At 44.3% G+C, this 22,324-nt stretch overlaps 1 protein-coding gene across 2 annotated transcripts in view; it reads right to left on the minus strand.

Moving 5' to 3' along the window:
- Positions 1-22,324, minus strand: part of ARIH1 (ariadne RBR E3 ubiquitin protein ligase 1) — an 83,841-nt gene that overhangs the window by 42,656 nt on the left and 18,861 nt on the right. For both annotated transcript variants that reach the window (XM_040343031.1, XM_040343032.1), the window contains exon 2: positions 2,522-2,589. In XM_040343031.1, coding sequence (XP_040198965.1) covers positions 2,522-2,589 — 68 coding nt within the window. The remainder of the gene's footprint in view (positions 1-2,521; positions 2,590-22,324) is intronic.

A 22,324-nucleotide genomic window follows, 5' to 3' on the forward strand; every position in this document is an offset into this window, starting at 1 on the left:
TGATGATCAGGCTGAGGAGGTGTTGATCTGATTAATCACACAGCAGATAATGTATTGATCCTTACAATAAGGGTCAAAATTAAGGCGAGAGTGCACGCTAAAGGAGATTTATATTGGAGGTTTTCAACTTAGATTTTTTCCACCAAACTGTCTTTTTTACACATATAGAAACTAAACTGGATTTATGCAATAAGGATTTTGTGTTTTATTAACAGCACAAGTGGGAAGGAGTCCAAATGTAGGAGACCTTATGAATATTGGACAATAAATTTGTCTGGTACCACATCCTATGTATGTAACCACAAAAAAACATCCTAACCATAAAAACGATCAGGAGTAAATAACAAAATGTTATTTGTACAAATGTTAACACACACACACACACACACACACACACACATATATATATATATATATATATATAAATTCCAAATAACCTATTGGAGATACATTGGTCATAGCATGCAATTACAATTGCAATTATGTGGAATATATTTAAAAAAGTGGGGTACTTGTGAGCTACACAAGGATTTTTGAGAAAGTCACAAGTTTGACGTCACTTCTGGTTGTGGGCAGAGACCAGAAGTCCCCATTTTTACACGCTTTTTTTATACATGCTGCTGTCTTTTGCTGCTTGTATGCACGCTGCTGGCTTTTTGCCATTTTAGATGTCAACTGCTATTTAATGAAATACATCTTACTTAAAACGACTACACTATGGATATTTGTCTACCCTATGCTTGATATCTTGGGTCTGGAAGAGCATTTGAGCGAGGTTGTCAGAGGACGCAGACCACACAGGAAAGGAGCCGTTTAAAGCTGAAATTTGTACCTGTCCTGCTGGAAGATCCAGAACAGAGAGGAAGGAGGCACAACTTACCACGAGTGATTATCTGGATGCATGACTAAACCCATTGGGGTCTACTCTGGATGTGAGAGGCTACAAGCACACTGGGTGTGGATTGTTTAACGGGATCTGCAAGCTATTATGACATTCAATTCCGTTTTTGCACTTTTACACTTTATTTTCTACTCCCCGTCTGTTTTTGTACCAATTTGCACAGCTGAAGAGACTTTGAATTATTTATGAAACCATTTATTGCACATTTGCTCTTTAATTCAATATTAGCCATAATATATTATATTGGCACTTTATGTTTATATAGCACTTTATATTTTGTTGTATTTCAGTGAGCAGTTTTGAGTGCACATATATAGCACTGCTTCACCTGACTGTTATAATTACACATGGAATGAATCCAGGATTGAAATATGCCCAAACAAACCATAAAAAATAAAATAAAAAAAAGAAGACTTGGTTGAGTTGCCACTCTTACATAGGATGCTGAATACGTTCAATAAAATGTGTGAACAAAAAGTATATACACTTCTGGATTCTGTTCCTTCCAAAATGCCCACAATATATGATAGTTGGATAAGAAGTGATCGTCTAAGTGGGCAATCGTTTGATGACATATTTCAGTCTACCTGGATGCATTCCTCCCATGATGTTACAATTGTTTGATGAATTGCTCAGTTTTTATGAAAAACCTAATAATCTACAACAGAGTTTAATATTAATGTTGGTCTTCCTGACAAAGCCAGCTGATGACTGTGAAATGAGCAACCCTTAATTTCTGACTTGGATGATGGGGAGAACACCATGTCATTTTTACATGAGATGACAGATGTATCTGCAATAGGTTTCTATATGTAGTTGGGAACATATGCATTTTAATATTTGTACAAATAAAATTTGTTTTTGTGGTACCATTCAAGTGAGTGAGTAACTTGTATAGCGCAACAAATGCGAACTAAAGCGCCTCAAGGCGCTTCCTGTCCAGAGTCGTGCCCGTCCTTCAGAAGAGGTGGGTCTCAAGTCCTGATAGTTTTTATGGTTCGTTTTTTGTGTATTAGGTGTATTGTATTTATGATAATTTTTGGAAATGAGCAAACTTATTGTTTATAGCGCAGCATTGTGGGCATTTAATGCAGCTATTCACTGGTGCTGCAGCTGTCCGATTACAACAAATGGCCTTGCAGATTCCTCTATTCACACAGGTTAGGTTTAATGGGAGAACCAAGGAACTTCTTTCGTTCAGGCCATGGTGCTGAATAGAAATCTACACATGCAGAGATAACATGTGACTAAAATAAAATATATCTCTTCTATACGAACATCTACATAATACCACTGTCTCCTGTGTACAAGTTATAAATAACATGCAATCATACAGGACTGAGTCCGGACTATCTATCCTGTTATCTTATACACGTCAGACCGTTCAAGTCTCTTGTGTCGGTCTCAGACAGGAGATTCTTGAAATTGTTAGGTCTAGCATTTTTTTTCATCTGCATCCATGTTGAATAGACTATTCAGGTCTCATTTAATCCTTGCATAATAATCAAAGAAAATGGTAAAGAAAAAATAAATAATCTGCTGCAGCCCAGTGTATTTACAACATAGGCTGCAAGAAAGCCGTTATCTTACGTTAGTAGAGCCAGACAGGCGAGTCCTTACCTCTCCATTAACTTCTCCTTGTCCCAGTTGAAATGACTCAGAAGTATTCTAGTGATAGTAGCAGGGTTCTGTAAACATAGTAAGCAGACTGCTGTAAATACGTACATGACATACATGGCATTATTTTTCAACTATAGTTACATTAAAAACAAGTTCCCAAGTATTACTTCCGCTAATTTTATTTGTTGTCACTTTAGAACTAAAATTTGTAAAAGTTAAAGAAACGGTTAAAACATATTTTAGTTAAAGCGGTGGTTCATCCTAAAAAACAAGTTTCTAGCATGCCATTCAGCATACTAGCGCGAGCTACAGTATGCCTTTATTTATTTTTTTGGCGCCGTATTCACAGTTTAATCGCGTAGTAAAGTTTAAGACTCCCCGCGGGGAATGGGCGTTCCTATGCAGAGGGAACGTGATTGACGGCCGGCTATGGCGCGTCACGCTTCCCGAAAATAGCCAGAGTAGGACTCGGCTGTTCACGGCGCCTGCGCACAGACATCAGAGCTGACTGCGCAGGCGCCGCAAAGTCCTATTTCGGCTATTTTCGGGAAGCGTGCGACGCGCCATAGCCGGCCGTCAATCACGTTGCCTCTGCATAGGAACGCCCATTCCCCGCGGGGAGTCTGAAACTTTACTACGCGATTAAACTGAGTACGCCGGCAAAAAAAATAAAAATAAAGGCATACTGTAGCTCGCGCTAGTATGCTGAATACATTTTTTTTTTTAGGGTGAACCCCCGCTTTAAAATTATCTATAATGTAAAAAATGTAATAACTAGATATAATACAATAGACCTAGGTTTATGAAAAGCACTTTACTGATTTTATAGAACATCAGTACAGAATACAGAATGCCTCCCAAATGTACAGCTTTACTGGAGGAAATAAAGGCCATCACAACCATCTCAACAAGGAGGCAGCAAAAAAAGTAAAAGTAAAACTACACAGTTCTCAAGCATTTCAGAAACCAAACAGGCAGAAATACACTTATACCTTCATCCAGAAAATCTGGAATAAATCGAAGCAATTGCAACTGGTAACTGATTACACGGCCTACAGACCGATCTGGGGAAATCACATTTATGCTGAACTCGCCAAACTCCAACAAGGGCCCAGATGGCGTGCATGGGGTATAACTCTTCTCTTCCAGGTGTTGGAATATGGGAGGTTGATGTCTTTTTGGACCTTCAATGTAAATTTGCACTACCGGCTCATATGTTTTACTACTACAGTTGACCCATGCAGTAAGGGCACATCTTTTTCATCCCCTGTGGCGGTACCGGAAGTTGCATCGCTACTGGAGTGAAATCCACTCCACGCTCAATAGTGTTTCAAGCGAATGTCCCCCTGAATCAAATTCACAGTTTACTTAGAATCCTTGAAAAAGTGATCCCTGAGGAAACAAGAGTGGCTTTCTCCAGAGCCCTATTTCAGGATAGAAAGGCAATTTTGCTGGGTTGGAAATCCATGACTCCATCTGTAAAAATCTGGGTGACTCATGGGAAACATTCTCCTTTTGGAGAGATTATATAAAACAAACACACATACCAGCGCATAGGGGTTGATTAAATACGAGAAACTCTGGTCTCCATGGTTTGAGGTCCCAGGGGTAGCCCCAAAGTTCTAATGGAGGGTACTGCAGAGTCCTTCAGGTTGAGGGTACATGAGACTCCTGGGAAGGCTAGAAGCGTGTAAGTGAGAGGGTGGGCCACACATAGGCCCTAAAGTATTGGATACCCACTGCCCATTCAATATTGTTCCTGAATAGGAGGATTTCAGGGCTGGCGATATGTATATTCTTGTAAGCTGCAGATGCAACCTGCCTATGCATCGGAGCTCAGGATGTTTTTACAGCTGCTGTTAGGCATTTGACATTTTTTTTAACTGCCTCTAAAAGCCCCTCCATGTTAGCCAATGTGTTAATGCACACAAACTGTCAGAGGCATTTTGAGGTATACGCATTTGGGGCAGTAAAAAAAATAAATAAAAAGCCAGCCTGTGCTTGCAGGAGCAGTTAAAACAAGCTGTAAAAATGAAACGCCATTATACATTAGAGAGTTTTCAATTAAAAAAATGCCCAAAAACACAAAAAAACACACTGGCGTTTTTAGTGCTGCTATATCGCTGGCGTTTTTAAGATGGATCATTACAAAAGGCACAAAATATTAAAACACCTTTGTTTCTGTACATGTACACAAACTTAAAATTGAGCTTTTTTGTAACATAAGCAACACCTGACTGCATTAAATCATACAGTTGAAAAATATGCAGGCAGGTTAGATTGTTTCGCAAAGTCAGAAAAACAAGACACAATGCAAATTATCAGACAGCCTAGATAAATAAGTATACACAGGGCTAGAGGAATGTGATCCACCCTATTTATGATATGTGAAGATGACAAGGATGTCTACTTGACTATGATTAATCAATGTATATCTACTGTAACTATGGCCCAACATTCATATTTACACTAACTATGAAGAGAATTTTGTATTGCACAATGGGGTGCAATATGCAGTTTTAACAAAGTACAAAAGTTATAAATATTAATTGCTAATGGGTATATTCCAGCCCTCAGCCCATATTTTAACCCTTTATTAGGGACACACAGTTGTACTAACGTGAAACTATTGCGGCTAAATCGTACAAATCACAAGTTCAACTTAAAGCAGAGGTTCACCCTAAAAAACATCTATGAACCATCCCATACAGCATACTAGCGTCAGCTATAGTATGTTTTTTTTTTTTTTTTTTCCCCGCTATATTTACCGTTTAATCCTTTAGTTTCGTTTTAGACTCCCGCGGGCTGTAGGCATTCCTATGAAGAGGGGAACATGATTGACGTCCGGCTATGGCGTGTTACGCGTTCCGAAAATAGCCGGAGTAGGACTCGGCTCTTCACGGCGCTATACGGCGCGGTATATATCCGAGTCCTATTTCGGCTATTTTCGAAACGCGTAACGTCAATCATGTTCCCCTCTTCATAGGAACGCTGGAGTCTGAAACTAAACTAAAGGATTAAACGGTAAATACAGCGAGAAAAAAAAAAAACATACTATAGCTGACGCTAGTATGCTGTATGGGATGGTAGATAAAGAAAACATTTTTTTTAGGGTGAACTCCCGCTTTAAAGAGGTCAGGCCCCCCCACAAAAAAAAATAAAAAGTCAGCAGCTACAAATACTTTAGCTGCTGAATTAATAGGACACCTACCCGTCCAGGAATCCAGCGATGTTGGCACCCCAGGCAATGTTTTTATAGGCTCTCGGGTGCTGCGCCACCATTACCTGAAAGGGAAACCGGCAGTGAAGCTTTGTTGCTTCACAGCCGGTTCCCTACTGCGCATGTGTGAAGCGTGCTGCGCTTTCTGTATGACCCGGTGGAGAGAGGAGGAGCGGACAAACTTCCGGGGGACCTTGCCGTAGCTAGGTCTCCTTGAAAATGGGACGGGTAACCGTCAAAGCAGGTACCCCTCTCCCTGAAAGGTGCCAATTCAAAAAATGATGACAAACATATTACAACCTTCAAAAAAACTGCAATGCCCATTACTAAATACCTTGGAGTGTCTACTTTCCAAAGAGGGGTAATTTGGCAGTATTTCTACTGTCCTGACATCAAGAAATTAGAGGAGTCTGTCCGTACATCAGGATTAATCATTTTTCAGCTATACTATACAGTTTGTTGACCATGTACCAAAGAAATGTAGCAGAATACATTTTGGGCCAAGTTTATGAAAAACAATTACTTATTTGCAAAATATTATAATAGAAACTAAAAAACAAAATTCATATTTCAATAAAAAAATATAATATAAAAAAAGTGGTGATTAAATACCACCAAAAGAAATCTATTTGCGTGAACAAAATTATAAAATTCTAGTTTGGGTACAGTGAATGGCAACTGCGCGGTCATGTGAAAACACTGAAAGCTGAAAATTGGCCTGGGCAGGAAGGGGTCAAAAGTGTCCAGTATTGAAGTGGTTAAACACTTTCCATTCCGGGCCAATTCTGGCACTTCGCTACGGAGGCTTCCATCTAGGCCTGCAACCAACGATTATTTTCATAATCGATTAGTTGGCTGAATATTGTTTCAATTAATCGGATAATATAGCCTTAAAAAAATAAAACATTTAAAAAAAAAAATTTGGGCCAATTTGTTGGGCAGATTACAAAACACAAATTGTAGCAAAAAGACACTACTTTTTCTGCAGCTTCTCCATTGAAGTATATTGAACCAAAAAAAAAAAAAAAAAATAGCACCGTTTTGCCTTAAAAAGTCCTTGCCCTTCCCAAATAAGCAGCAGTTGAAAAAAAATCATGGAAGTGAATGTGTCCCATAGGAAAACATGTAACTGAACTGTAGTGTGTTTCTGCAAAAAGCACCAAGAAAAAAAACAGAGGTGTGACCCAGGCCTGAGATGTTTAGTAACATAATGGGGTTAAAAAACAAAAATAAGTACAAAAAAAGGGCAAATAATCGCTACTCTAAGGGGTTCATTTTTTACTGTGGGACAGTGAAAGTAATATTTACAGCAGAGATTTGCTTTTTTGTTACTGGCCGATTAATCGATTATGAAAATAGTAATCGATTAATTTCTTAATCGATCAGTTGTTTCGGCCCTACTTCCATCCCCAATTTATTGCAGGTCTTTAGAATGTACTCCGCTCTTTCCAACTTTAACATTTATGTGCACAAATCTGAAGCTTTGAACATAAATTTACCCAAGGAGACTCAGTAACATACAACATAAGTTTCCCTTCTCCTGGGCTCACCACAAAATCAAATACCTGGGCGTGTATCTTACCCCCTCATTGTCTGAAGTTTTTCAGGAATATTTCTACCCCTGGCTTTCCTCTCTACATTTCGATCTCCAGCTTTGGCACAAGAAATTGTTCTTCTGGCTTGGTAGGAATAGCATTTTAAAGATTGCTGTTTTGCCAAAATAATTGTACCGCCTCCAAACATTACTAATAGCTGTCCCAAGTCACTTTCTATGGTCAGTCTGTGGGGTGTTTTTGAACTACCTCTGGGGCTACAAATCAAAAAGGTTGTTTCATCGTATCCTGACCTTACCAAAAGACCAGGGTGGCATAGGGTTCCCAGAGTTTAAATATTACTACGCAGTCCATTTAACCAGAGCCCTAGATTGGACCAAGAATTTTGCAGAGGAGTGGGTGGGGGTGGAGCAGGCAATGTCCCGCTTTCAAATTTGTTGTAGCAGACTTCTACCCTGGCGGTACCCCTAAAATCCCACCCTTTGATTGGGACTACTGTCGATAGTAGCTAAAACTGGTTGCGTCACGATGGTTTCCCACACCTTTGTCACCAGTTATTGGTGCCCAAGAGTTTCCTTCTAGTCTGTTGGGGAGGAGGATTAAGGAATTTCTCTCGATTAACAGATATAGATTCAAAGACTTTCTTTCTCAATGAGATCGATGGTGCACCATTGAGGAAATAGCAACACAGTTTAGAAATTTTCTCATCTCCTCACATTTTGTGCCCCCTCTAGTTTCTCTGCGTCTGCTTTTGAGAGGCTCTACCTAGATCCTGCACCCCTTTGCTATGTACCGTCAATGTATGGAATTCTGATTGAACCCCGGGACAGCTTTATACCGCCCTATTTAGGGAAGTGGGAAAGCGAACTGAGTTGGGCCTTCTTAAAAGGTCAGCGAGAATGTATTTTGCACACCACTCCTCAATTGCGAGTAGGTTCCAGGAAGTGGGGGTTTAAGGTCCTGACCTGCTGGTATAAAGTACCCACGCTCTTACATAAGATCTATCCGTCAGTTCCCTCCACCTACTGGCGATGTCAACAACCCGACGGTTCACTACTGCACGCATTTTGGACATGCTCCCTTCGGCAAATGGTTTAGACTGACAGACATTTCACTTGCAGACAATCCGGCGCAGTGCTTACTTCGCCTTACTTCGATGTTGAGGCGGCGATATAAGAAGTCCCTCTTGATCCACCTTCTTAATGCTGCTAAAATATGTATTCCACAAAAATGTAAATGCTCAGATTCCCCTTCAATTGGTCAGTGGATAGCTGCGGTAAATTTGAGGTTGTATGGCTTCAGGCTTAAAAAAAAAAAAAAAAAAAAAAAGCAAGAATGTCATACTTGCCTCCACTGTGCAGTTCGTTTTGCACAGAGCGGCCCCTGGTCTTCTGGTGTCCCTTGCCGGCTGTCTTGGCTCCTCCCCGCAAGTGCTAACCCCCTTCATGGGAAGCTCTCTCCCAAGGGGGTTAGCTTGTGAGTGCGCTCCCATGATAGACGCGGCTATAGCCGTCGACTATCACTCGGCCCCGCCCCCCAGCGAGCCGCAACATTGGATGCGATTGACAGCAGCATGAGCAAATGTCTGCGCTTTCATCAATCTCCAATGATGAGCCGCCTCAAGCAGGGGGAAACCATCGTGGGAATGAGCCCAGGAGTTTAGTGGCTTAGGCAAGTATAACGGGGGGGGGGCAAAGTGTTTTTTCACCTTAAACACAAAGCTTTAACCTAATGGAACAATTGACGGCCGCATTAAACCGAAAAGAGGAACAATTCAACAAAACCTGGTTTTATTGGCACGATTTCTGGTTCTATCAATATTATAACACCGTTGTGGCCCCCTCGGTAGAGCAACTAACTGTGCTTGTGTCCCTAACCATTTGCTTTCACAACCAACTCCTCCTCCCCCCCCCCCCCTTTTCCAACGGTTTCTATTGAGCCTGCTCTGGTTCTTTCTCTGCTTAATCTTACCTTCCTGTCTTTTTATGAGATGTAATGTCTTCTTCGTCATATTGAAAAATTTGTTTGTGTACACCTGACTTGGGGCGATTAGTGTTTTATACTGCTGCATCCTAATTCAGTCTAATGTAGGAGAGTTGGTGATATGTTGACATCAATCGATTCGCTATGTTCCTATTAGATGTTGTGTATCGGCCTATGCTTACTGTACAACATTTCATTGCTGGATTTGCTCTGTCCTGTCTGGGGTATGCAAAAACGTTAAATGATAAAAATGGTGGTTGTTGCAACTTTTTAAGTCACACGTTAGTTACGCAGAGATTTTTCAAACACGTTTTTTGGAGAAAAAAAACTTTCACGAGAAGAAAAACAGACAGTCAAGTTGGCCCAATTTTTTATATAATGTTAAAGATGTTACGCCAAGTAAATATCACGTTTTAAGTTACAAGCACTCATGGAATGGCGCCAAACTTTTACAGGTTACCCGTTTAGAGTTACAGAGGAGGTCTTGGGCTAGAATTGTTGCTCTCGCTCTAATGCACTCGACAATACCTCACGTGTGATTTGAACATCGATTTCATATGTAGGCGCAACTTATGTATGCGTTCACTTCTGTGCACAAGCACATGGGGACAGGGGCGCTTTAAATAATTTTTTTATTCTTTATTTTACCCTTACCACTCAAATTTTTTTTCATTTCTTATTACAAGGAATCCCTTGCAATAGGATTAGTGCGTGACAGGTCATCTTTATGGAGAGATGTGGGGTCTATAAGACCCCACATCTCTCATTCAGGCTGGAAAGGCCAAGAACAAAATAAATAGACTGTCTCGGCCTTTCGGGCCGAGTCCCCGGCATTGTTTACATCCACCTGCCTGGACGTGACGTCATAATGTCGTGCCCCAAGCCTCCGAGGGGGTCACAGAGATTAAATCTCTATGGCCAACCTAAACACTGAAAGTCCATGACGTCATATGATGTACTGCCGGCGCAAAGTGGTAAATGAAAAACCAATTAACTTTACAAACACTTTAATGAATTTTCCTCATTAGGCACCTTTCACACTTGTACGACAAGACAGTCGTACGACTGTGGATCCGACTTTGCCCTGCGACTTGATCAATACTAGGCATTGTCTGGTATGAATCTTTAGGGGGAACACAACACATGTAGTTAAAAAAAAAAAAAAAACGCATGGGTTCCCCCTCATCCCCCAGTCTTATGGATTTTAAGGGGAACCCCCATGCCAAAAAAACTGAGTGGGGTTCCCCCCCCCCCCAAATCCATACCACACCCTTATCCGGGCACACAGCCCAGCAGGTCAGGAAAGGGGGTGGGGTCAGCTAACCCCCTCTCCTGAACCGTACATAGGCAGCATGTCCTCAACATGAAGGGGGGCTTTGTGGGCCCCCTTGCTTGTGCGGGTTCCCCTTAAAAACCATACCAGACTGAAGGGCCTGGAATGGTCTTGGAGGTGGAACCCATGCCATTTTTTTTTTTGTTTAACATTGTGCGTGGAGTTCCCTTTCAAGATCAGAGCACAAGTCGTATGCCAAAGTCGGATCAGTTAAGACGGCGATCCGACCTCAGTGATATTCAATGGGCTGAAGTAGGATCAAAGTCAGACCAAAGTAGTGCAGGGACTACTTTGAAGCCGTCACAACTTGAAGTCATACTAATATGACTGGTAGTCATTGGAAATCATGGGACGACTTGGGACTGCAAAGTCGAATGACAAGTCGTACAAGCATGAAAGGGGCCTTAGGGTAAGTGAAACGGTTACGGAGATGAGCACTCACTGCCAGACCTACAGTGTACATAAAGTCTACACACCCCTGTAAAAAAAAATTGAGGTGTAAAAAAATAAAAATAAAAAAAAAAAGATAAAAATCACTTCTGAAATTCACCTTTAAAGCGGAACTTCACCCTAAACATGAAATTCTGCTTTTAAGAATCCTCACCCTCCTCCTCTAACATTGCCAATTTTTGGCGAGGGTGGGGGGGGGGGGGGGGGACGTGGTTTTGGCAAGTACTCACTCCCATTGGAATTGCCTAGTCGATTTCACTAAAAGTTCTACCGCCCACAAGCTCGTCAGTCCCAGGACTTGTACATGCGCAGTAGGAAAGCCAGCTGTGAAGTAACCAGGAATCACAGCCAGCTTCCCACCGTAAACATGCTGGCGCTAGGGACCCAAAGACTGATAAAGATCTGGCCTGCATGAGGACGGAGCTAGATCCCTGGACAGGTTAAATATCCTTTTATTAAAAGTCAGCATCTACAGTATTTAATTAAATTATTTTTTCTAGGGACTGAATATTATTTTAAATGTGACCTATAATCTAAGCTTTAAAAGATGGGTTCACCTTTTGAAACACATACTATGTTCCATCTGTATGTAGAGAAGCACTTAAAACGTGTTCCAGCTGCTGCCATCTCTCCCCCCCCCCCCATTGTGACAGTGGGCAGAGGTTCTTCTCCCCAGACCCACTGTCAATTCAAAAACAGCATAGCCCTGGGGGGCTTCGTCCACACAGTCACCTTATTCGTATACCTTCACATTCTTGTGAATGAATGTAATACAAGTACGGTCAGTCACGACGGCACAAGACTTGTAGTTCTGAATGGACTGTGAGGGCACTGAGGACACATATAGTTAAAGGGTCACTAAAGGAAAAAATGTTTTTGGCTGAAATGACTGTTTACAGGGTATAGAGACAAAATAGTTAACTGATTCCTTTTAAAAATGATTAAAAATTGATAAAAAACAATCATATAATGTACCTGCAGTTTAGTTTTTGCTGTTGTTTCCTGGTTCTCTGATGTACAGAGCCAGAGAGCCAATAGATGGCAGTGAAGGTTTTGCAAAACGAAACTGGATTGGTGCTGAGGGGTTTTATTCACACCTCCTTGATTAGTCACCACAGTGAGAAATCTCCCAGTACTGTGGTGATCAGGAAACAGACAACCAGGAAGTGTCCAGAACAGAGAGGAATTACAGCAACATCAAAGCAAAAACGAACAATGAGGACATGAAACCAGGACTGCAGTAAGGTAAAGGAAGTTATTTAGCTAAAAAAAAAAAATTCCTTTAGTGACCCTTTAATTCACAAGCCCTGCAGCTTTCAAACTGGAAGCATGTATGGAGGTACAGTTTGAAAGCTGCAGAACATGTTTGCAGAAGTCTGACATTGAACCCCTGATCACAGGTGTAAAGCTTTCCAGACTCCTGCAAGAAAAAAATAAATGCACATTCCAAAAAAAAAAAAAAAAAAAAAAAAAAAAAAAAACTTTGATTTTCTGGTAAAGCCGCCTTTTACTCATCTAGAGCAGTGCTTCTCAACTGCAGTCCTCAAGGCACCCCAACAGGTCATGTTTTCAGGCTTTACATAATTTTGCACAGGTGATTTTAACAGTTTCACTGCCTTAGTAATTACCACAGCAGTTTCATCTGAGGGAAATCCTGAAAACGTGGCCTTGAGGACTGAAGCTGAGAAACACTGATCTGGCTGTATGCTTTGTGTCGTCGTGCCGAAGGGCGAAAACCCTATTTGTCTTCAGCTTTTTAGCAGACGCCTAAATTACCAGAATTGAGCGATACGTGAAACTATTCATAAGAACGTTCACCTTGAATAAAACCCCAGACCCAGCTGAATAACAATATCCCCAAAGCTTAATGCTTCCACCACCAAGCTTTACTATGGGTATTTTTTTTTTTGCGCAGTGTTGCCTTAGTGCCAAACACACTTTCTGGAATCACGGCCAAAAAGTTCACTCTTGTGTCATCAGACCATAACACATTTTCTCACATGCTTCTGGCAGGCTTCATGTAGGTTTTTGCAAAATGTAGTTGGGCTTGTATATTTTTCTTAGTAAGAAAGGGCTTCCGTTCCGCCACCTACCCCACACCCCCCAGACATATGAATACGAGAGATTGTTGTCACATGTAGTACCCTAACCAGTACTTGCCAGAAATTCCTGCAGCACCTTTAATGTTGCTGTAGTCCTCTTGGCAGCCTCCTGAAACAGTTCTCTCTCTTTTTAAATCAGTTTTGGAGTTATATCACTATGCCAATATTTTCTCCAGTCATCGGCACATGCGCAATGAAGAAAGGGCCCATTATGCTTTTACTTTGCAGGGAACAAAAGAGGAAGTAAAACCCATCAGGGTTTACTTCCACTTTAAGACCTTCTTTCCATACAGGGCAAAGCAAAAACACTTTGAAGCCCAAATTCAGGCTGAAGCCCGCTGTTCGTGGACATCATAGGGCCAGGACTGGCTGGGGAAAGATTGCGACCATATGGTCAGGATCCACCCTGGAGCCTTGACTGGCACCTGGCTCAGCGATCCGCTGAGAGTCTGAGCCAGCCACTCCCACCCCCTCCACAGCCCAGCACTCTAGTGAGGGGGTGTGGGTGAAAAGCAGATATTGGTGACTGACAGTCCCGTCTCTCTGCTTAGAGCGACAGGGAGAACTGAGAAATCAGCGTAGTTTGAGCATTCGTTACCCTTAGAGATAGCGGGGGGACAGATACAGCATTGCATCGATGCTACATCTACCTAGGCAAACCCAAACTTCTTTTAATGAGCCCCAGGTAGTATGGGGGTAGAATACAGCACAACACATATCCAAAGCGTCTACATTTGGTAGTGGAAAGGTTAACAGACATTTAGTGACATTAAGTCTAGTTGTCTGCTTCTCTGGTTTCAAGGACACAGTGTACACAACTCAGACACCTGACACAGCAATAGGTGGATACTAAATTGTATTCCTATCAGGTAAAAAAAAAAAAAGAAGAAGAAAGGACAGAACTGGCCAGTGCTTCCCCTTTGCGTGACAAAGGAACTCACTGGTTTTGTAATCCACACCTATAAATGGTCCTCAGTGCAGAAAGATATACATTTGGTTATAAATGTATTTTTACATTTACTTCCTTAAATGCTGGCAATGTTCAGCAACATGAGCTTCAAGTAAAGGTTCATCTTTATGGAAAAATTAAAAGGTGAACACCCTTCAAAATATATCCAAGCCTACCAAACTATAGATGTAGTAACCGCATGCGTTCTATCTTCTACTTCCTGTCCCAGGGTGACAACATTCACTTATATGGTGTATGGAGAAGCGATATTGTCACCCTAAGCCAGGGGTCGGCAACTCGTCGATCACCTGCAGGAGACAGGTAGACTGCAAACAGGTTCCTGAGCCACCTGACCGTCTGTCTTCTAGAAGTCGGTCCTCGTCTTTCCTCCCAACCTCCTCTGCAGCACTGCTGCGCCTTTGACCGGTCTCTCCCTGCCTCCAGCGCGGCTCAGCGGCACCCATGCTTGGGCCCCAGTCCCTCTCTCCCCCTCCTGCCTCCACGCGGAGACCGGGAGGAGGAGCCGGCCTAATGAACTTTTTAAATTAAAAATATTTGACTTCATTAGTGTTGTTCAAGTAGATCTCAATCTCTCGGAGGTTGCCTACCCCTGTCCTAAGCCATGCGCCCCCTTCAATTGGAATACAGAAAACCTCCCACTCCTCATCTTCATAAAATAGTGGAAGTTGTCCTGTGATTGACATAAGTAAACTGGACAGGGCTGAAAACGAAAGATTGATAAGTGCTGCACAGGAATTACAAGCTCACTGAATTTTAGACATGATGAACAGGTATTTTCACCTATCAATCATTATAATGGTGTATTTAACAGACACAAAAGGAATAAATACTGTTTAATGGTTAGGTTTTACACACAGTTATGGACAAAAAAGCCTACCATCAGTTCACATAGCCATACTGTCCAATTAATGGACTAGTATTACAGCACCAGTGGGAACATTAAATAGTTCAGCAAAGAATTTATTAATCACTTAAGCCCCGGACCATTATGCAGGTTAAGGACCTTGCCCCTTTTTGCGATTTGGCACTCCGTCACTTTAAGTGACAATTGCGTGGTCGTGCGACGTGGCTCCCAAACAAAATTGGCGTCCTTTTTTCCCCAACAAATAGAGCTTTCTTTTGGTGGTATTTGATCACCTCTGCGGTTTTATTTTTTGCGCTATAAACAAAAATAGAGCGATAATTTTGAAAAAAATGCAATATTTTTTTACTTTTTGCTATAATAAATATCCCCCAAAAATAGATAAAAAAAAAAAAAAAAACTTTCTCCTCAGTTTAGACCAGGCGTCTTCAAACTACGGCCCTCCAGTTGTTCAGGAACTACAATTCCCATCATGCCTAGTCATGTCTGTGAATGTCAGAGTTTTACAAGGCCTCATGGGATGTGTAGTTCCGCAACAGCTGGAGGGCCGTAGTTTGAGGATCCCTGGTTTAGACCAATACATATTATTCTACCTATTTTTGGTAGAAAAAAAATAACGCAATAAGCGTTTATCGATTGGTTTGCGCAAAATTGATAGCGTTTACAAAAATAGGGAATAGTTTTACTGCATTTTTATTAATAATGTTTTTTTTATTACCAATAGCGACGATCGTCGATTTTTTTCGTGACTTCGACATTATGGCGGAAACATCGGACAATTTTGACACATTTTTGGGACCATTGTGATTTTCACAGCAAAAAGTGCTATAAAAATGCATTGTTTACTGTGAAAAAGGCAATTGCAGTTTGGGAGTTAACCACTAGGGGGGATCTGAAGGGGTTGTGTGACCTCATATGTGTTTCTAACTGTAGGGGGGCGGGGATGGACGCGTGACATCATTGATAGTCTTTCCCTATATCCGGGAACAGACGATCAATGACACTGTCACTGAAGAACGGAGAAGGTGTGTTTACACACACACACACACACACACACACACACACACACCCTCTCCCCGTTCTTCAGCTTGCAAAACAGCAGCAGCTGTTTAGGGTCGTTTTGCGGGGCGCTATTTTTAGCGCCCTGCAAACCGCTCCAGTGTGAAAGGGGTCGCACTGTCGTTTTTAGGCAGTTGCTTCAGATGCCGAAGTTTCCGACGCCAAACGTTTCTAAATGCGGCTAAATGGGATACCCGCATTCAGCGTTTCGTTTATGGGCGTTTTTCTTTTTTTGGCCATTTAAAAAAAAAAAAAAACAGTTACACTTACCGGTAGCTGTATTTCTGGTAAGTCTTACAGGACGGCACCCTGAGAGATTACTGGCTTCTCCTGACAGGAAACACAATCAAAAAAGAGGTTAAAAACCCCGCCCCTTCCCGTGCTCCTCAGTTTGAGATAAAGTATGAACCCACCAGTGCACGGAAATAACACCACAAAAAATATAATACAAACCAATTATGTATCACAAGGGTGGGAAGTAGGCCTGCCGTCCTGTAAGACTTACCATAAATACAGCTACCGGTAAGTGTAACTGGTTATTTTTCTAGTCGTCTTCCAGGACGGCACCCTGAGAAAGAAGCAAGTAGCTTCAGGCCTACCTTAGGGCGGGACCACTGCTTGCAGGACCTTTCTCCCGAAAACAAAGTCCTGAGGTGACAGTAGGTCGACTCTGTAATGCTTCAGGAACGTGTTCTGACTTGACCACGTCGCTGCTTTGCAAATCTGCTCCACCGAAGCTCCGGCCCTTTCTGCCCAGGAGGTTGCTAGTGACCGTGTGGAGTGTGCTTTAATATTAGGAGCTACCTTACCGGCTTGTACATAAGCTAAGGAAATAGCCTGCCTAATCCATCTTGAAATAGAGGCTCTGGACGCCTGAAGGCCTCTTTTCTGTCCCGAAAAACAAATTAAAAGATGAGTAGAACGTCTAAAGGCCGTGACTCTCTCTAAGTTAATAGACATCGTCTAACATCCAGACAATGAAAGGAAGCTCCTTCATTCTGGGGGTTTGAACAAAAAGAAGGGAGGATTACCTCCTGTGACCTGTGGAACTTTGTCACTACCTTAGGAAGGTAAAAGGGGTCCTGACTTAGAACTACCCTGTCCTCAAATAAACGAAAAAATGGCTCTTTAATAGAGAGCGCCTGCATATCACCTATCCTCTTGGCCGTCGTGATTGCCAAGAGGAAGGCGAATTTAAAGGTGAGTAACCTGATGGGGATAGTGTCAATTGGCTCAAACGGAGCCTTGGTAAGTTGATTCAACACTAAGGAAAGATCCCAGGGTGGAACCCTAGAGATATGAACTGGGGACAACCTGTCTCTGGCTATAAGAAACCTTTTGATCAGGGGGTCCAGGGATAGACGTCTATCCAAAAAATATGACAAGGCTGCTACCTGAACCCTTAGAGTCCTTGTGGCTAACCCCTTGTCTACTCCATCTTGGAGAAATTCTAAGATGACCGAGGTCTCCTGTTGGGAAACCTGTCTCGCTGAGCACCAGCGAGAAAAGATGCCCCAGGTCTTGGCATAAATACGCCTAGTGACTACCTTCCTACTAGCTAGGAGCGTGTCAATAACCCTCTCGGAGCAGCCCTTCTCCCTCAGGCTCCGCCTCTCAAGCACCAGGCCGTCAGCTTGAAGAAGCCAGGTTCTGGGTGATAAATCGGACCCTGACGAAGAAGGTCCGCCCGGACCGGGAGAAGAAGGGGAGGCGACACAGACCCTCGCTCTAGAGCGGGAAACCAGGCCCTCTTGGGCCACCAGGGTGTGACGAGAATGAACTTCCCTTCTGCTAGATTTATCTTCTGCAGGACTCTCGGAATTAGGTTCAGAGGAGGGAAGGCATAGGCTAGATGAAACCTCCATGCCTGTGCCAATGCATCCACCCCCTCCGAGCCGTGCCCTCGGGAGAGAGAGAAGAACCTCTTCACCTTCCTGTTTGCCCTGCGGGCGAAGAGATCTATCTCTGGGCTGCCAAAGTGTTGGCATATTAAACTGAAAATGTCTGCGTTCAGTTCCCATTCCCCCTGGAGAATGGGATGGCGACTTAAGTAGTCTGCCTCCAAATTGAGGGTCCCTTTTAGGTGTACCGCCGAGAGAGAGAGAACCCTCTGCTCTGCCCAGCCCAGGATCTCTAGGGACAAGTCTAGAAGGGTGCGAGATCTGGTGCCCCCCTGATGGTTGAGGAAGGCCACCACGGTCGCATTGTCGGAAATGATCTGGACCTCTTGGTCCAAGACTCTGTCCTCGAATGCCTTCAGAGCCTCTCCGACCGCTAAAAGCTCGCGGTAGTTTGAAGAGGCCCCCTTCTGTCGTTGTCCCCAGGTACCCTGGGCGCAGAGATCGTCCAGATGTGCGCCCCACCCCCATGAGCTGGCGTCCGTGGTGATCCTGACTGGATTGGTCTGACCCCACGATAGACCCCGCTGTAGGTTCTGTGGGATGAGCCACCAGCCCAGTGAGAGCTTCACTGGGTCTGGAAGACTGATGCTGACCTCCAAGGATTCCTTGCCTCCGTCCCAGGAGGATAGAAGGAAAAATTGGAGGGGTCTGGAGTGGAGCTGTGCCCACGGGACTGCTGGAATACAGGAAGTCATTAGGCCTAGAACTCTCATGATGTCCCTGAAGGAGGACTCTGCTCTGTCTAGCGTTGATCTGACCACTGACATGAGACCCCGGATCTTGTCGTTGGGTAAAAAGAGCTTCCTTTCCAAGGAATCTATCAGAAACCCTAGATAGAGTTTTTTCTGTTCTGGAAGGAGAGAGGATTTCTCCTTGTTGATGACCCAACCCAAGGATTCGAGGGTAGTCATTGCAGTGGTCAGATCCGCGAGAAGGAGATCTCGACTTTGGTTGTATAGTATCAGGTCGTCGAGATAGGGGACAATCGCTATCCCTTGTAGGTGCAGGAAGGCGATCGCCTCCGCCAGGACCTTGGTAAAGACCCTTGGACTGGAGGCTAGCCCGAAAGGAAGGGCAGCAAATTGCCAATGCTGCACTCCCTGGGCGGAGGCGATCGCAAACCTGAGGAACCTCTGATGACCCAAGAAAATCGGGACATGGAGGTATGCGTCTCTTAAATCGATGGTGACCATGAATACCTCCTTCAGTAAGAGCCTCCTGAGGCTGTAAATACTCTCCATACGAAACTTCTTGTGGAGGAGGGAGGTATTCAGGGGCTTTAGATTTATAATTAAACAAAATTTGCCTGAGGGCTTGGGAACCACAAAGATGTGGGAGTACACTCCCAACCCAATCTGGTACACAGGGACTGGAACTATGACCCCCTGTTGTGCCAATTCTGCGACATTTTGCAGAAGGCCTGCTGATTTGAGAGGGTCCTTGGGTAAATGAGTCAAAATAAAGTTTGGAGGGGGAGGCTGACGGAACTCTAGTTTGTACCCCTCCCTTACAATCTGGAGAATATGGGGACTTTGAGTAATACTCTCCCACCTGGGAAGGAACTGGGAGAGCCTTCCCCCGACCTTCACGTCATTTGGCGTCTTTGTCGCTGGGTTTGGGATTGGAAAAGAGGATACCTCCTTTTTGCTTTTCCTTCCCAGCACCCCAACGTCTGTTGTAAGGGGGCTTCTTCTCTGAGGGACGGTTCTTACCTCCAAATCCACCCTGGGGGCCTCGAAAAAATCTTTTCTTGTTTTGTCTAGGCTTGGTAGGAAAACGTACCCCTTTTTCTGAGGATCTGGTCAGGGCCTGGTCCAGGCCTGAACCGAAGAGCAGGGAGCCCTCGAAGGGAAGACCACAAAGGCGGTTTTTAGACGCCAGGTCCCCGTTCCACATTTTGACCCACACTGCCCTTCTGGCAGAATTGAGGAGGGCTCCCGTCTTTGCGGTAGAACGGACTGTTTCTACAGAGGCGTCCGCTAAATAAGCTACTGCGCTCCCTATGAGCTGAAGAGATTCTAAAATTTCCTTAGAATCTGACCCCTGGGACACATGTTCCAGCAATTTTGAGATCCAGGAATTAGCATTCCTAGCAACACAGGCCGAAGCCAAGGCGGGGCTCAAAGCAGCCAGGCCAGCTTCCCAGGCCCTACGCAAGGAGGTCTCTGCCCGCCGATCCATATGATCCCTCAAATTGCCTGTGTCCTCGAAGGAGAGGTCCGACTGCTTGGAAACTTGCGCGAGTGGAGCGTCTAATCTAGGAATTTTGAAAAATCTTGATTCCTCCTCCTCCTTAAAGGGGCAACGTCGTTTCCAGGTCTTGTACCTTAAAAGCTTTTTCTCTGGCTCTGCCCATTCCCTAAGGATGATATCCTTCAGGGACTGGTGTACCGGAATTGCTTTGGCCTGAGGTTTAAGCAGGCCCTGGTATAACCTATCCTGTGTAGAAATTATTTCCTCAGGTTGAGGAATCTCCTCAGAGGCGTACACTGCCTCTAGGAGGCCTTCCATATCGTCAGCAGCAAAGACATATCTGCCTGCCCTAGCATCCTCGCTTTCTTCCTCTGCCTGGCCAATAGAGCCATCCTCCTGAGGAGGAATCTCTGAGTCCTCAGAGTCCGATACTAAGGAACCGTGGGATTCCTGACGGACTCTAAAAACCTGTGAAGAGGAACTTTCTTGCGAGGAGGGCCCTGTGATGGGGGGGTTCAGGTTCTTTGCTCTTTAAAGACACCTTGAATTCCTTGAGTGTAGAGAGCATCTCAGATTGGACCTCTAGAAATCCTTTAAGAATTTCAGATGTCTCCTTCCCTGCTAATTTAACAATGCATTTGGCACAAAAGGGTTTGGAATAATCTGAGGGTAGCTTGCCACTACAGTAGCCACATTTTTTGGAGCGACTAGTGTCCTTAGCCGATCGACTAGCACCCCCCTCGGCAACACATTACTCCCCTAAGGAAAAAGGAAGGGTACACAGGCATGTTTGTAACAACTAGGGAAACAATTACAAAGTCCCAGCCCATCATACCTGTAACCAGGAGCACTCACCCCCTGTGGCCTCCTCCGCAGCCAGGGCCATAGAAGACCGGACCTCTCGCTCCATCGCGTGAGGATGAAGGCGCCGCTCTCTCTTGGCTGCTGCCGTGTGTACACGGGTGTCTCCGGTGCTGTAGGGAAGCCGAGACTGGCGTGCTGCTGCTGGAGCGCGCCATCTTTCACTTGAGCCGACCCGGAAGTGACACGCGTACGCGTGACGTCATCACCCTGCGCCGCCGGCTCTGAGGGACGCCAGATTTGGCGCCGAATTCGAAAACGGCAATGATGCCTCCAGGACGGCCCAGTTACAGCCCCAGCCGCACAGAAAGGCCCCCATCACCGGAGAGAGCCTGACCCTCAAACCTCCAAGGTAAGGGGAAAGCTCAGGGAGAGAGTGGATTCGCCCCTGGAGCTCCAGGATAGCCACCTATCCCCAGGAGACTCCAGTACTCAGGGGGGCTTCTTCATCTCACATGGTGAGGCCCTCCTGAGCATGAAAGGGACCCCCTAGGAAGGAAAACATTTTGCCAAACCCAAAGACTACCCAGTGCCTGCGGTTTAGTTCCCAGGGGGAGACCACCAGCCCCAGGCCTTAGGTCAGGAAAAAAACCTTAGTTAGACTTACCGGTAACGGTATTTCTATGAGTCTTTCAGGACAGCACCTGGAGAGAGCGCAGCTCCACCCACTTCCCAGGAAACACTGCAGTCAATGCTATAAATTCCGCCCCCTTCCACCATGGCCTCAGTTGTTCACGAGTACCTCCGGCCACGCTGAAATTAGATAAGCAGAACATAGAAACTACACACATTAGCATATATATATATATTATCTTTAATAATAAAAGGGCGGGTTATCGGTGCTGTCCTGAAAGACTCATAGAAATACCGTTACCGGTAAGTCTAACTAAGGTTTTCTCACCTCGTCTTTCAGGACAGCACCTGGAGATGATAACCGAGTACTTACTCTAGGGTGGGACCACCGCTTGCAGGACCTTCCTGCCAAAAGACTGCTCTGACACAGAGAGCAAATCCATCCTATAATGACGAGCAAAGGTGGAAAAGCTCGTCCACGTTGCCGCTTTACAGATGTGTTCTGGTGAAGCTCCAGCCCGTTCTGCCCAGGAAGTTGCCACCGCCCTAGTAGAATGGGCCATTACTCCCGGAGGGGGATCCAAACCTTTAGCTTTGTATGCCTCATGGATAGCCATGCGTAACCATCTAGCCAGAGTACCTTTGGAAGCCCCATGCCCCTTGCGGGATCCTGAAAACAGAACGAAAAGCGAATTCGCCTTTCTGTACTCGCTAGAGACCTCTAGATAGCGTCTAATGCATCT

Source organism: Rana temporaria, chromosome 3, assembly GCF_905171775.1.
Source record: "Rana temporaria chromosome 3, aRanTem1.1, whole genome shotgun sequence".
Taxonomy (NCBI): domain Eukaryota; kingdom Metazoa; phylum Chordata; class Amphibia; order Anura; family Ranidae; genus Rana; species Rana temporaria.